General features: G+C 35.0%; 2 protein-coding genes across 2 annotated transcripts; both read left to right on the top strand.

Moving 5' to 3' along the window:
* Positions 1-120: 120 nt before the first annotated feature.
* Positions 121-2,512, top strand: LOC140990965 (uncharacterized). Its single transcript, XM_073460858.1, has 4 exons — positions 121-249; positions 330-466; positions 1,830-1,888; positions 1,962-2,512. Exons 2-4 carry the CDS (start codon positions 353-355, stop codon positions 2,284-2,286), a joined length of 498 nt encoding a protein of 165 aa, XP_073316959.1. The 5' UTR covers positions 121-249; positions 330-352; the 3' UTR covers positions 2,287-2,512.
* Positions 2,513-7,360: 4,848 nt separating this feature from the next.
* LOC140991501 (uncharacterized) lies at positions 7,361-9,135 on the top strand. Its single transcript, XM_073461482.1, has 3 exons — positions 7,361-7,653; positions 7,829-7,878; positions 8,604-9,135. The coding sequence occupies exons 1-3, from the start codon at positions 7,361-7,363 to the stop codon at positions 8,744-8,746; spliced, it is 486 nt and encodes a 161-aa protein (XP_073317583.1). The 3' UTR covers positions 8,747-9,135.
* The last annotated feature ends 7,163 nt before the right edge of the window (positions 9,136-16,298 follow it).

The raw sequence follows: 16,298 nt of genomic DNA, 5'->3' as shown, positions 1-16,298 counted from the left end.
ATGACCCAAATAAGAGATCCGTCTCACAAACTACGACCCGTGAGACCGTCTCACACAAGTTTTTGCCTTATATATAAATACACATTCTATAAAAATATTTAAGCAAGATGTATATTTGATACGGAATCGTGATCCATGTAGGATCTTTCCCCTTTTGCTATTTTGACCCAAATAATTTCGAACAAAATACCCTACACACCAAAACCCTAAATTTGTGTAGGTTCCCTCCATTGCCAGCAACTGTACAAAGTCGGGATTTTTCCCCTTCCTCTCAGTATTTCTCTCATTCTACCTTTCGTTTTCGCCTCTAATTGTTAGTTCATTTACAGTTGAAGAAGACGAAGGAAAAACAATGGAAGTGGAAAATTTTTGCCCTGCTTCTACTGTTTTGAAGAAGATGATTTGGTTTTCTGTTCTTCAGGCACTTGTCACTGCTCAAAGATCTATGCTTTTGCTTATTTTTCTGGTATACTTTGTGATCTTTTGCTTTCTTTGTGTTTTGTTAAGTTTCTTCATTCAGGTGCTGGAGGTCGAGTTGTTCTTTTCAAAATTTTGATTTACATTTTTGTTTGTTCATCAATGGGATTCGGATATGAGATCTATGACGAATTAATGATTCCTGTGCTGAAAAGATACAGCTTCTCTTCTGTAATTCGTCTTGCTTTGGGATTCATTCTTGCTTTTGGATAAAAGTTATTGGATTCATTCTTGTAGATAAACATTACATTGTTTTTGTCTTGGATTTGTGCCGTAACTTGTTGACTTGTTACGCTTGTTGGTTGTTTTGATGGAAAATGGGGAAGCAAAATGAAAATTGAATTGAAGTGATTATCTGTGTAGAGCAAATTAAAGATGTCTAAAACATTAGCAGACAGTTCATATCTCCCTATGGCTTCCTGTGCCCATTCGGCTTGCGACCTAAGGTTTTGTTTACGAGTATAACATCACGTGACGGCATATTTGCATGCAAGTTAATTCTGTACACACTTGCTGGATTAAGATATAGTCATAGTTTTAGTAAGAGCCTCTTGGTGTTTGGAAAATTCTATTCAGTATGACCCCACAATATATTTACATGTTAAATCATATCGTCGTTATGTTCGATGGAGTCTTATAAATCCATTATATTGAAGTGTGATGATAAGCCGTAGCTTCCTTGTTTATCTCTAGGTCTTATTGCTAGTCTATTTATAGCATATGAAAGATGTACGATAATAAATTGAACAATAGTACGACTTTCCTTTTTGTTATATATGTTTCTTAAGTGTTTGAAGTTGAATTATTTTCTTTTTTTTTTCGGTTCGTTATATGAGTGTCAATCACTTGATAAGGTTAAAAGTCTTGGCCGAAATCATAACACGGACTGTAGAGAAATAGATACAGACGCATAAAAAAGAATGTGATACCTGTTTCTAGGTCTTTTCGTAGATGTCTGTTTTCCGTGGATATTTGCCCTCTTTGAAGGATCTATTGAAATTTATTATTTCTGTATTGGAGAAAATCCAATCATGTGAAAGACATTCAAAACTTCATATCAACATTCTTATCTCTGCTTGGAACAAGTATGCTGCTTAATTGGGTGTTTCATTAACCGAAGAGAGAATTTCTTATTCCTAGTGAGAAACTGATGCAGGGTTCAGATTTTGGACATTTAGCTGAATCCAAAATTTAAAAACAACCTAGAAGCAATTAGGATCTATTTATCAGCTAGTGGCATGAATCTTTCTCCTGGTTCCTGACTTGTTAGAAAAAGTTGTTAGCTCAGTTTCTAAGCATTTCCTTTTTATCATTAATTGGAGAATAACGTTATATAATTGGGATTTTTTCAGAGTGGAGCTTTTCTTCTTGATGTCAATGTGGTTCCACATCACTTAACTACCAAAAAAGGGTATGTTTTTGGTGCTTGTCTCTAGACCCAAAAAGGGAGAATAGTTTGTATTAAATTCCTATGCCACATGTAGATTCTCATTCAGCAATATTGAGAAAGAGGCGGGGTCAGAGGAAAACAAAGATGCTGGTGAAAGTGATGATGGCGAGGAAGATAATGACGACGACGACGACAGCGATGATGACGGTGATGACGATGATGACGACGATGACTATTCTGGAGAAGACAGCGACGACGATGGAGATTCTGATGGCAAGGCAGGTGCCAATGGCGATGGAGGAAATGATGATGACGACGATGACGATGATGACAATGACAATGACGATGATGAGGATGACGACGACGACGATGATAGTGACGATGAGGAAAATGAACCACCTTCTAAGAAGAAAAAGTGAGAATCTTCATGTAGTTTCTTTATGTTTCGATTAGGAACATTCATATTTACATATCCGGGTTTGTTATTTGGTATTACGACATCTGCTACAATGGTTTGGTGTTCGTCGTGTAGTCATAGGCAAATCTGCAATTAGTGCATGAGTATATGACGAACATTCGGTCTATTGCAGAATGTTTCAAACTATCCGACTCACATCCCAGCTAAGGTTATGGTTGGAAGCTTCAGTGTTTGAACTTTTATACTAACTTAGATGTTGTGGTGCGGTTTTTTCTTAATTTAATCTTATGTTATTTAATGTTAGATATTTTAAAAAATCCAATTATCGTAAATTTACTAAAATATAAAACTATTTCGATTTCTTAAGTTATTTAAATTACTTCAAAAAAAAAAGTTATTTAAATTACTACATCTCGCCTCATCCAAAAATTATTATAAAATACCACAAATTAAACTTAGGTATTTTTATATTAAAATTGGAGAATGTGTGTGTGTGTGTGTGTTTTTTTTTATTTATAAATTTTGAAACATGGAAGAATAAATTTTGGATATAGAATAAAAATAGAAAGATCGAAGATAGCATTTTTGATAGAATTTTTTTTTATTATCGATGCTATCTATATGCACACAATATGTTCTGTATAATTATTTTAAAATTTTAATAAAAATATTCTTCTTCTTTTTTTTATCATATAAAAATATTCTCATTGTATAACAAATGTTGATGACAACCAATATTTTCATATCTTGAATTTAATATATTTTTTTATACTGAAGCGTATTAAAATCATTTTTTAATATTAAAAATAATATCATACATATGTTTTAAGCTATAAATTTAATAATAATCATATTTTTTATTATCGATACTATATATACACACAATATATTTTTGTTCACTTTTCACATAGATTAAGAAAATTATTCGAAAAACAAACTTTCTATTTATCTTCTTTGCTTCATTAAAAAAATGATTGCACATTTTTCAATACTCTCCGTCTCGACAAACATTAAGAAAAATAATTGGAAAAACAAGTTAGATTTGTGGAATTTAGCATTTCGTGGAATAAGATCTTGTTTTAGGAAATTAGATAAAACATGTCGGCTCAATCTCAAGTCGTTTTTGTCATGAAATCTTCTTTGGTCAGTGGTACTATTTTAGGCCGATCGAGGTGAAGCCTGCTTCTTGTTATTACATATTAGAAACATAAAATATAGAGGGTGTTGGTTTTATTTTTGATATTTTCGGATTTTTTTTGTAAAATACAGTACGAGTTGTTAGCCATATATGGGAATTTAAGCATATGTTATTTTTTATTTTAGAAAATATTTCATTATAATTTATAGACCAGCTCGTGTGAATTTTAAATTCATTAAACCAATCATAATGTATAATATAATACTTAATTGGATACTTTACAAAAAAGATAAAATTTTAATTAAGAATAATGTTTAAGTTGGTAGAAGTAAGAATTAGAATTTAGAAAATGAAAAACAAATCATTTTTTCCCTCAATATAGTGATAGAAATTATGATACCATGTTAAGAGTTTGACGCCAAAAAAATTGTTAACAACAAATACCATGTTAAATATCCCTCATGCAAAAGGGGAAAGGAATCCATATCCAAATTTGCAAGGCCCAACTTCATACCCTTATTAGCATATAAGATCATACGACAAAAGAATGAATGAAACTTAGTTCATTTCAAGATTCAAAACCTCTAGTTTGTTTTAGATTCAATACTCGAAGGAGAAGAATCGGGCAAAGGGCTCCGGCTTCTGCTTAAACTGTCGGTGATGCTCGTCGCGAGGGGCGAACAACACAAAGAAGACGATGATGAATTGGAAGATGAATATGAGAACCTATTCGAATGGATTCTGAGTTTCTTCTTCTCAACTTCACATTGCTTGTCTTCTAATCTGTGGTGGCCTACTTTTGTGGTATTCAAATTACTGAATTATGGATTTGCATAACAAACCTATATAATAAAAGTATTCTTAGCACATAGTTAGAGACAACACAACCAAATACATCTAGGGGTGCAGGCGAGACGAGCCACCAGCAAGTAACTTGTTAACAACTCGATCATACTCTATGGTTTTGTTTTCCATATCAAATCAATGACACATCTTTTTGTTAAAGTAGATGTCCAGCGAGCCAACTTGTGGTTTAAGCTTTATCGACTTTTATGTAAAAAAAAATCTTTATTTTTAATAATATTTTACGATTTTATACAATTATGATATATATTTTATCTATATGCACATTCAAGCTGCATAGATAAAGTTCTTGAATATACTATAAGTATCATAAAGTACACGAGTCTAGTGGATCATAAAATTCATTAGGAAATGTACACTATATTCTAAATATGTTTCTAGCCGATTCAGCCACCTAAAATAAGGATAAAGATCGCTTGAACTTGAGACTAGTATATGTGACGAAAACGCCATGTTTTATTGGTAAAAACATGAAGATGCCCATTCATACAGATAATTGATCAATTGGTGAGGCACTGAACATGGCGTTTCTGGCTAGAACAAAACATGAAGATGTCCAAGTGGTTATCATTTATCGAGTGGAATAGTCTACAGTTATGGTTGTGCACCATTAATCTTTTGACTCGGGACAACATGGAACTAGCATGAACTTCGTTACGTTTACCGACTCCATTGAACGTCATCAAGTATTCACCGCTCGTTCACTTGTGAATATATCTTATGTGATCTAATGAGTTAATAGTGCAAGGAGTCTCTGACTATAGCAAAACATGCGCTTTTGGAAAATGTGCTTTCCTAATTGTACGTATGATGTCACTATTATTTCTCCAAGATACATTATATCGTTATCAAAATTATTTGCAACTCTCGATGTACCAATGGTTGCAAATTCGATTAGGATATATGAGTTGAAGGGACCATATTGTACGCTAATTATAATTTACTGATTATTGCTGGTACTGTCAGTGATACCTAAGGGGTCATTAGTGCACGTACTACTAGACACTTTTACTATTATGAGACTTGAGTTATGACTTTCTTGACCAATTGATTGATGAAAAGAATGAGATTAATTAGGATAAGTATGAATAGGAATGAATAGGAACAAATATTGTTGTGAATCACATGAAGTTGTGAACTCATGCTCGCTGTATCTTTGAACAATTGAGGGTCACAAAAGTATTGAATTTTGTGTTCCCGNAAGAGTTGATAACATACACAATATTCATACCATAACTTGAATATCAAATCTCTCTTTCTCATCACAAAAATCGGCCCCTGTTTTTTTTTGCAAGGGTCATGGCTGAACATCTTTCACTATGCACCGCCGCTGATCCAACGTTGCCGCCGCCCCGAACCGCTGCCAGAGCAGGCCAATTCTGGCAATCCAATCTCGACACAAATTTATCCTAGTTTTTCAACGCAATCTAGGAGAGGAACAAAGTTTCTGATTGTGGATCTAATTAGAATGTTGAAGAACGTTCGTAAAAGATTTATAAGAAGAGCTATTACTGCCTAAAAACTGGGATAGTTGGAGCCGACATTAAATACGCAAAAGTAAATCAAATCTAAAAATCCTAAGAATGATTTTAATTCATACGACATCTAAGAAAATTTTGAACATAAAACAAAATTTGCAACACTTTTGTCTTTTAGATATGCCCGTTTTAACAACCAAAAATTATGTTGTCTACCATCTTACTTTTGTTACCAACCTACTTTCTAGTGGTGGCACCTAAAAATCTAGCACTCAAGATTTTGTGAGATGGATCTCAACCGACCTGAATTTGAAAAAATTATTTTTTATGTTAAAAATATTACTTTTAACTGTAAATATGGATTGGATCAACCGTCTCACAGATATAAATCCATGAGACCGTTTCACAAGAAACTTTATTATTAAAAAAATGAGAGAAATTGTAAAAGAAATATAATGCGTAGCAAAAAGATGTGGCTCAATTAATAATATTTTTATTTGTTATGATGTAAATTTATTTATTTTTGAGTTTGAATGCGTTTTTGTTATATAATCGTCTCAAACCAGAGACCTCATCCCTAATTTGAGATCTTTATGTTAGATATACTGCAAATAATTGACGAAAATACAATTTTTTAACTAGATATAAATTGTTCTGGCATATGATATATCATGTATGTATATAAATAATGAAGTAAATTAACCATTCTTTGAAATTGAAAGCCTTGTAGAAACATGAAGAATTTGAAATGATGCGCGAACATGAGGTTTCAAAAATGGAATAAATTTGAATTTTGATGTCAAGTCTATTACTATTTAGACTATTAAAGAACAAATATTCTTGCTGATAAATTTGAATAAAATTAAAATAAACTTTATTACAGTTTTATTTTTATTTAAAGGATATATTTTTAAAATTTGATAATATTGAGATGATTTTGACTCTTACTAACCATAAAAATATAGGATTTTCAAATTTCAAAACTGGATTCATGGAGTAAGAATTACCTACTTAATAAGTTAAACGAGAGAGATTTTTTTTTTCCCTGAAAAAAAAAAGCCTAGCACATTGATTATGACACCTCCTTGAATTTTTTGGGAAGCAATTTTCATAATTTTTTTGTAGAGAGTATAAGTATGATATTATTCAAAACTACAAAGATATAATGTAACTGTCCACACTACTGACGAGAATTGAGCGTTGATCCGAGTGAAAATTTGTGGTGTTGTTTTTTTTTTTATGATGAAACCTACGGTCGTTCTCTTTCGATACACACTGAATAAACTTTCATTCTAACACAATATCCTATAAACAAAGCTAGCAAACTAAATCGTATTAAGCAAACTCTATATGACATAGTCATAAAAAAATATTAACAGAAAAAAATTAAACTCATTACAATTATTCAAGTGCTAGTCTATCTTACCACATCGGGCAGCACCTCAGGAGCGCTCCGCTGTTATTTTTTCATGAAAAGTTTGAATAGTTCACAAGTCTTAATTTCCTTGGAGTGGGCCTGATTGTTTTTATGGGCTCATACCTCGACGATTTTTGGGCCTGGCCTATTTAGCTCTGGATTCCATATAAATCCACCTATGGTAACGATTTCAGGCAGCGTACTGCTTTCATGTCCGAGATGCTGGGGGATGAAGATGAGAACAATTCTTAGCGGGAAGAATATTTTGAATCGGATCACATCTTCCAGCCAGCCGTTTCGCTCCTCCGCCGGCGGAAACAAATCTACCGAGAAAAGCGGCGGCGGCAGTGACGATGGGTCTTCTTATTCATTGAGCCTGTACGATGAGCAATACAAAGCTCTAAATAACCTCGACTTTATGACGGCCGCCAAAATTCTCTTCACTGATCCTCCAAAAATGAAGAAGTTCGGGTATGCTGTTGTGTCGGAATTTTGTTTTACGGCAAGTGTTCCAATTTCAAAATTTTGGTCACGCATTTTGTCGAACACTTTGGTTTCATTCAGTTGGAATTTCTGCGCTATTTTGCTTCAATTGTTGTGTGTTTGGAGTTGATTAAAAGGATTTTTTTAATATGATGTTTTTCAGGTTGGATTTTCATCTCGTGCAGTTTTTCTTTGTCTGCTTGCCGTCATTGGGTACCTTATTTTACACTGCCTAAATTATCCTTGTTGACCATATATGTTACAGAATTTTATGTTTGAATTTAATATTTTTTTCTATATTTCTGATGATCATTATGTTTTCATATATCAACTGTGTATGTTTTGGCACAGTATGCTATGGACGAGGTAATGTTTTTTGCAGTGAAGAAATTCTTTACAGCGAACCGCCATTAAGCTGTCCCTTGTCAAAATTCTTATCTTGAAAGTAATTTCAATCCGAGCAAACTCATAGATTGAATATATTATGTTCAAATATAATCATAAATTGAGTGAAATTGGAAAAAAAAATCTTATTATGGATGTGCGTTCTGAGATGAGTTTGCATGTCTCGCGCCATTGTTAAAGGGATAAATTTAAGTGTTCGGTTCGTTATATTCAATCTGTTGGCCTGTAACGTGGAGCTTGAGTTGATATAATTTTTTAGTATTACTGTAAGTTAGATTGTTAGAAGTTTTCGCGCTACATATGATTGGTCCTACTACCCAATATTGAAGTCGAGAATATTGTATTATTTAACACTACCGTGATATAGATATTTGAGCTGCACTGCACTCGAAGATTTAAGATTCATATGACAAATCCTCTGTCCTTGCCCAGGAGCTATCAAAAGCTTAATGATGCATTAGTTTTGTAGCCGGAAGAACTTGTAATATGACACGTGGTCTATGTTTTGATTTGTGTCTCATATGAATATGTAGTGAGGTGTTTCTTTCTCACGGGAGATTCCTGGATTATGTTTGGAACTAGAGCTAAAGAAACAAGCCGAGTCAGACCAAACCAGACACATCCCACATGGTTCGAAAGGCAAGGTTTCGGAAGAAAGCGCAGCACCCTCAAGTGAAAAGAAAACAAATGGGATGGCACCAGTTACTCAGGCCTTGCACTATGATAAGAAGACAGCATAAACAGATAGACCTCCGAGGATGCCAAGAACCGAAAAGATCAGTCATTTCAGTGCCTTTTGTTTTGGCTAAACCTCGGTTTCTGCAGTCATGTCAGCCCCATACATTACTTTTTTACATCATTTTGAACAGTTCATGTATTTCAAAAGAATTCATCAGATTCAAAAAGCACTTAGATTCAATATCCCTAGTTTTGCTGGAAATAATGGCTTTTACGGCGTTTAGAGTACAGAGAAGAGCTTCGCATTTTCAAATATAATGTTCAAATAGCGTATGAATGTGAATCTTGGAGGCTGATTTAATAAGCAGTGACAAATTATTGTGAAAATATTTTTTGCTGAATGTGAAATGTTTGTTATTTATAAAAATAATTCATTTTTTTTTAAAAATAAAAATATATTTCTAAAGAAATCTCTACGCTGATCATTGCTTGAGTTCTTAAAAAAATTGCATAAACTTGCAAGTGGAATCGAGTTATGTATGTGTATTTGTGTCTCACATAAAATTATTTCATCATAGTTTTGCTTGTTCGCAACAACTATCAATATTTATTATTTTTTGGTGATGCTATTCAACATTGGATGTAGTCGGTATGGGTATTGAGGGCTGAAACTGCATACATTAGTATAAGTTGATAGGGATTTTGTTATTTGATCGTAGTTGGTGCTCATCTTAGGCCTCAAGATCAATAGGATGAATTTTTTTGAATGATTCATTCAATTGATTTAATTTTAGGCTACAATCAATGATTCACCCAATTGATCTAATTTGAGGCTAACATTCAGTACTTCCCAAAGATTACATGCACCAAGTTACCTTAAAATCTCCAACCCTCAACTTATAATGTCTTAAAAGTACCACTCTAACTTTCTTGCACTTCAAATCACGAGATTACTGATGAGAAAAGAAGAAGAAGACAAAAACAAAGAAAAAAAAATATCACGAGTTGCTATTATTTGAGTTTACAAAAGGAAGCTAGATTGGAGGGAGACCATTATTTATGTAGAATTACAGATCCATGGGATTTGATTTCTATTTTTTGTAATGACATTATTTTAATGAAAACATAATAAGTAAATAATCATGCATGACTATATAATATAGTTTGTCCCCACCAAGTCTACTGTTTTTTTATGATCTCTTAGGTAAGAAATTAACGCAATCAAGATTTTTAACATTTTAAATCGAAAAATGATTTTTTGTTTTTTAAAATGAGAAGAGTTTGTTACAATTGAATTCGAATCCAAGATCCCATTTTAAGTTTGAAAACTTAGTGTTATATGAGCTATAATTCATCGGCAAAAAATGACTTGATTTCCTAGTTCATGAATATTTAAGGGAACCGTTCAAATGTTGATTGGCACAGAAAAATAGATCGAATCCATGAAATCCAACGGAGAATAACCGCTCAAGTATTGTGCGGAAACACATACAAATACTTTGAATACAACGTAACATATACATGTGTGTAATATATGTGAGACTTTGGACTATTGGGTGGTTTTTTCAATTTTTGAATGGAAATTGGATAAGTAACTTATGGGCTTGTTAAGTAGATGATTAAGTGTTGAATGAAAAGTGTCTCGCGTAGGAAAATAATCTTAGCATGAGTGAGCTTATATTGAGTTACACTTTGTGAAGGTGTAATAATGATTGGTCAAGAGACTATCTTTCATGAACACCTGCGCAAGAAGGTGCAAATCAAGGGCCCGATTTGCACTGCAAAAGCTTAACTTGTGTGAAAGCGTACAAGCACGACCTAAGTGCGTCTAATATCCCACCAAGATTCACTTGACTTTCGCTATTTTCGAAAATTCACTACACATCTTTTTGGATGCGACCTTCTACCTGGCTGACTGTTGATACTTCATATGGTTGATTGATAGTGCTCCAACTGAGCAACCTTTGGCCTTTCGGATGGCAAGTCTGTGACTGTCCATATGGAACTCAAGTGCCTATGTATGGACACAGTCTCGAGTCCTTCAAACATATCTCACACACACTCGTATATTACTTTACTCTCTCTTCTTTTCTCTGTCCTTGCTGCTCTGCTCCAACTCGTGATGAAGTTCAGGTATTTCATCAGTTCGCCGACATATTACTTTTGTGCTAGGTTACTACTGGTTGACCCGTTGTATCCTGGAAAACAGCCGATCAACTTGATCCTCGAAGCATATGTCGGAGAAGACGAATCTGTTTTAAGGATATAGTATTTTTTACGGGCCTCGGTTTGCTTTATTGTTTCTGTTTTACCTACTGTATTTTCTCACGACATCGTTCATTTGTATCCGTTCGACCTTTTGTATCTGTTAAAACTTTACACTACTTTATTCATCTTTCGACAACTACGATATTAGCTTCCAACCTTAAAACAGATTTTGAATAGTCATTACGTGATTTATTTTCAAACATGGCTTCTGAAATGAACATGCAAAGGGAAACTGGTCCTATTGCTGAAATATACACAACAAGAGCTTTACTTTAAATTACATGCACAAGGCTAAACTATATTAAAAAATAGATCAGAGTTTTGGGCCATGAATTGAAGATTATGAGCCCAATTTGCATGAACCAAAACCCTATTCGCAAGCTCTGTTTCGGAGCGCTGTTCTTAGTTTCTTCGGGTGATACTCGCTCTGATTTTAGCTTTTTTGTGGTCATATAGTTCGGAATTGAAGCTTAAAATTTTTTTTTTAAATGAGCCCAGCCTTTCTCGTCACTTCCTAGCCGAGATTCGAGCTCTCCGGCGAGCTCTAGCTACGAGCTGCCTTTGCTCAGACCACCGTCAATTTATTTTCGTGTTTTGGGTGTTAAGATCGACTTTCTAGCTGCGTTTCTCAGATTGCATAGGCTGACCGGAAGTGAAATTTTTTACTTTTGGATTTAAATTCATTTCGTCCCTAAACCCAACCCAAACCGTTCTCGATTTTGCGTCTCCGTCGCGCCTCTCGTCTAAAAGTGGCCGGCGACCACGGTAAGTGATAGCCCATGACCTGTATGTTAGAGTAGGTGCCCGTTGAGCCAAGTGTTGGCCGAGAGTTCATGTTGAAACTCTATGAACAAACGATCTTTATTTTAATAATATTTGAAATTATTGTTTTGGCACATCTTTATCTGAATACCCATGCTAGTTGCAAAGATAAAGTCCTTGAATATAAAAATAGTAGAAAGAATATGAGATGCTCATATGATGAGTATCATGAAACTCATATTTGGAATACTGTATATTCTAAACATTTCCTAATCGATTCAGCCGCCGCTAAGAAAGATAAAGGTCGCTCGATCTTGAGATTAGTATCTGCGATGTGAGTACCATGTTTCATTGATAGGGGACATTGTGATGTCCGAGCATGCAGATATGTGCTCCTTATAGAGTGCACTGAACAACTCTCCATAAAAGACTTTCCAAGTGATTCTCACTTATCGAGTGGAAACGTCCTAGTTTATGGTTGTACACCATTAGTCCTTATGACCCGGGACAACATTGAGTCTCTATATGCTAGCATTGCACTTTGACTTGTTTACCGACTCTTATGGGATCATCAGGTGGCAAGGTTGGGTGTTTTGTCGAATCATATAGGAGTCGATGCATTGTAGTCAGGGATTCACCGCTTACCTTCGGGTATGGATATCCTAGGTGTAGACATGTCAAAATGGGCTGGCCCGCCATTTTCGCGGGCCTCTAAATGGCCAACCCAGCCCAACCCACCTTGGGCCGCGAGCTAGGCGGGCCGACCCGCTTATTTTTAACCCGTTTATTTTTTTTAAGAAAAAAATACTAAACAATATCGCAGTAAACATAGAAGAAAAATATATTTTAGTCAAATAATTTCAGAAAATACTTAAAAACATTGAAAGAAGAGAAATTAAGAAAGTATAAACATAATCCATAAAAAGTAAAGTGCTTAAACCAAACATGAAGATTGAGACATGGAAGATAACAGAAAGTCGAGGAAAGAGAAGGTTGTAAATTTTAGAAAATATTATGTGTTCAACAATACAAATAATTATCAAATCTCCGCCGGATCCACAAAATTTCACTACAAATCGTCGGACTTCAAACAAAACCGCTATTGGGTTCACAAACAACTGTTATGCTTAAAAATTATTTTAAGATTCATGAATAAAATTTACAGAAATTTCTTCCCTTTAAGATTCATGAATAAAATTTACAGAGATTCAGATTTTACCAGAGTGAGTGATGGAGGCGAGGCCAATGAGAAAAATAAGAAAGAAATAAGATAAGAGATTGATGGAGGCGCATAAAAATTAAAACTTAAAAATATGAAAAATATAAAATTATACCCTGATTTGGCGGGCCAACCAGCCCCGTTTGGGCCCTATCCATCTTGGCCCGCAACCCAAACGGGCTCACCCATTTGGTCCGCCTCCAAACGGGCTGCTATTTTATCAACCCAACCCGCTCAATTTTTATGGCGGGGCGGGCCGGCCCGACGGGCTTGACCCAATTTGACAAGTCTACCTACGTGTATGTAGGTTGAAATTTTTGATCAGAGTGTTGGTGGTAATTAAGAAAGGGGTTTTTTAGATTACACCATCGATACAACTACGACATGACACATAATATCGATTATTTGGCAACTCTCGATATACCAATAATTGTCGAATCGGTCGAGATATATGAGTTGAAGGGACCGTCTAACCATAATTGAATGGTTCTTGCAGGCACTATCACTTGATACATAGGGAATCATGTAAGCGATGCTGCTAGGCGTTTAACATGATTGATTGGGTACTATCAGACTTGAGTTCTGACGTTCTTATTACCAGGAGTTGATAAATAAGAATGAAGCAACTGTGGTATGCTCATATAAGGACATGTTTAGTCTCGAATCACATAGAGATGTGAACCCACTGCTAGTTGTATCAATGAACAATTGAGGATTACACAAGTGCTAACTTTTTAGATCCCGTTGAGAAGTAAAATAGTTCAATGTGTTGAACGGCTTATAAAGGAGTTTATAAGAGTAAAGAAAAATAGAAGTATGACTTTTATAAGAGAATTGTGGGGAATGTAAATTTTAATTTATGGAAGTGTTCCTAAATTAAAAGATGGCTCAAATAAATAATGTGTTTGAAAATTGTGATTTTCATAAACATTATTATGGACTAAATTATATTAATTCAAGTGTTGAATTAATTAAACACTAATGGACCTAGTAGAGTCCAAATAATTAAATTAATTCTAGTGTTGAATTAATTAAATAACATTGGGTCTTGTAGAGTCTAATAGAAAATAATTATTCAACTAGTGAGCTTGAGTAAAATCAAGTAAAGTTTAAATGATATCAAATATATTTGAGACATTTAAATAAAAGTCCATGGACTTTGTAATTGTTACATGCCCAAATAAAATGCGTGCATGAGAGGTGAATGGTTGGAGACAATTTTTTCAATAAACTAGGCATGCATGCCTTTGAAAAATAATTTTTACTTTTTCATACACCAAGAAAATCCTTCTCTCCTCTCCATAGTAATGGCCGATACTTCTCTTTGTTTTTCTCCTAATTTTTGCTTCTTTCAATTGTTGAGAAAAGCCTACACTTCTCAAAGAAAAATCCTTTAATTTTTTTGGTGCAAAATTAGAGGGGATCTTCCTAGTTAGTGGTTGACCTAATTTGAAGAAAAGAAGGAACTTGAGCAAAGAGTGCTCAAAGAAGCTTGTAGATTGTCTTCCTTCAAGAGCTAAGTTGTTTACAACTTAGTTGCAGCCAATAATCAATCTTTGTGATTGATATGTAATATTATAAACATACAATGAATGTCATTTCTGTGTTTTATATTATTTGCTACACATCAAAGTGAGGTGCTCGAATTTTTTCTTGTAAAATTTGATTTTTGAAACTTCCATTGCGCATCCGGGCACCGTAACCGATCTCCTTTCACTGTAGCCTTGTTACGGGCCATGAATTGAAGATTCTGAGCTCGATTTGCGCGAACCGAAACCCTAGTAGCAAGCTCTGTTTCGGCGCGTTGTTCTTCGTTTCTTCGTGTGATTCTCACTTTGATTTTAGCTGTTTTGTGGTCATATAGCTTGGATTTGAAGCTTAAATTTTGTTTTGACCGAGTCCAGCCTTTCTCGTCACTTTCCAGCCGAGATTCGAGATCACCGGCAAGATCTAGCCACGAGCTGCCTTTGCTCAGACCACCGTCGATTTTATTTTCGAGTTTTGGGTGTTAAGATCTACTTTCTAGTCGCGTTTCTCAGATTGCATAGGCTGTATGGAAGTGAGATTTTTTACTTTTTGGATTTAAATTGATTTCGTCACTAAATACTAAATTCAAACCCAAACCCAAACCCTTCTCATGGGCTTCACTCATCCCATCCCGATTTATCGTCTCCGTCGATCCTGTCGTCTGAATGTGGCCAGCGACCACCGTGAGTGATAGCCCATGACCTATAGCCTTGTTTCGGGCCATCAATTGAAGATTCTGAGCCCGATTTGCGCGAATCAAAACCCTAGTCGCAAGCCTTGTTTCGACGCGTTGTTCTTCGTTTCTTCGGGTGATTATCGCTCTGATTTTAGCTGTTTTGTGGTCATATAGCTTGGATTTGAAGTTTTTTTTTTTTTTTTTGAATCGAGCCCATCCTTTCTCGTCACTTTCCAGCCAAGATTCGAGCTCTCCGGCGAGCTCCAGCTGCAAGCTGCCTTTGCTCATACCATCTTCGATTTTATTTTCGAGTTTTGGGTGTTAAGATCGACTTTCTAGCCGCGTTTATAATATTGCATAGGCTTCCCGCAAGTGAGATTTTTATTTTTTGGAATTAAATTGATCTCGTCCCTAAACTCAAACCCAAACCCTTTTCGTAGGCTTCTCTCATCCCATCCCGATTTTGCGTCTCCGTCACGCCTCTCGTCTGAAAGTGGCCAGCGACCACTGTGAGTGATAGCCCATGACCAGTAGCCTTGTTTCGGGCCATGAATTGAAGATTCTGAGCCCGATTTCTGTGAACTGAAACCCTAGTCACAAGTTTTGTTTAAGCACGTTGTTCTTCGTTTCTTCGTTCGATGCTCTGATTTTAGCTATTTTGTGGTCATATAGCTTGGATTTGAAGCTTAATTTTTTTTTTTTTAACCGAGCCTAGCCTTTCTCGTCACTTTCCAGCCGAGATTCGAGCTCTCCTACGAGCTCTAGCCAGGAGCTGCCTTTACTCAGACCACCGTCGATTTTATTTTCTTGCTTTGGGTGTTAATATCGATTTTCTAGCCGCATTTCTCAGATTGCATAGGATGCCCAAAAGTGAGATTTTTTACTTTCTGGATTTAAAATGATTTCGTCCCTAAACTCAAACTCAAACCTTTATCGTGGGCTTCTCTCGTCCCATCAAAACAGAAACCTCTTTTAATTAAAATTAATTGTTTCTTTAAAAATTTATTGATCAGAATATTATATCAAAACATTCACAACAACAAAAACAGTATCATAAGGTTGAAGTGCAAAATAGTTTCCTTCCATTCAAAGCATCTA

Source organism: Primulina huaijiensis, chromosome 13 (assembly GCF_012295235.1).
Source record: "Primulina huaijiensis isolate GDHJ02 chromosome 13, ASM1229523v2, whole genome shotgun sequence".
NCBI lineage: Eukaryota > Viridiplantae > Streptophyta > Magnoliopsida > Lamiales > Gesneriaceae > Primulina > Primulina huaijiensis.
Note: the sequence above shows the minus strand (reverse complement) of the source record. Positions and strands in the feature narration are given on the sequence as shown.

Excerpts from the sequence above, each read along its gene's own strand:
- LOC140990965 (XM_073460858.1), top strand. The coding sequence starts at position 353 with ATGGAAGTGGAAAATTTTTGCCCTGCTTCTACTGTTTTGAAGAAGATG. Across the intron at positions 467-1,829 it reads TGCTTTTGCTTATTTTTCTG|AGTGGAGCTTTTCTTCTTGA; the intron begins GTATACTTTGTG and ends GGATTTTTTCAG. Across the intron at positions 1,889-1,961 it reads CACTTAACTACCAAAAAAGG|ATTCTCATTCAGCAATATTG; the intron begins GTATGTTTTTGG and ends TGCCACATGTAG.
- LOC140991501 (XM_073461482.1), top strand. The coding sequence starts at position 7,361 with ATGGTAACGATTTCAGGCAGCGTACTGCTTTCATGTCCGAGATGCTGG. Across the intron at positions 7,654-7,828 it reads CCAAAAATGAAGAAGTTCGG|GTTGGATTTTCATCTCGTGC; the intron begins GTATGCTGTTGT and ends GATGTTTTTCAG. Across the intron at positions 7,879-8,603 it reads TGTCTGCTTGCCGTCATTGG|TGAGGTGTTTCTTTCTCACG; the intron begins GTACCTTATTTT and ends ATGAATATGTAG.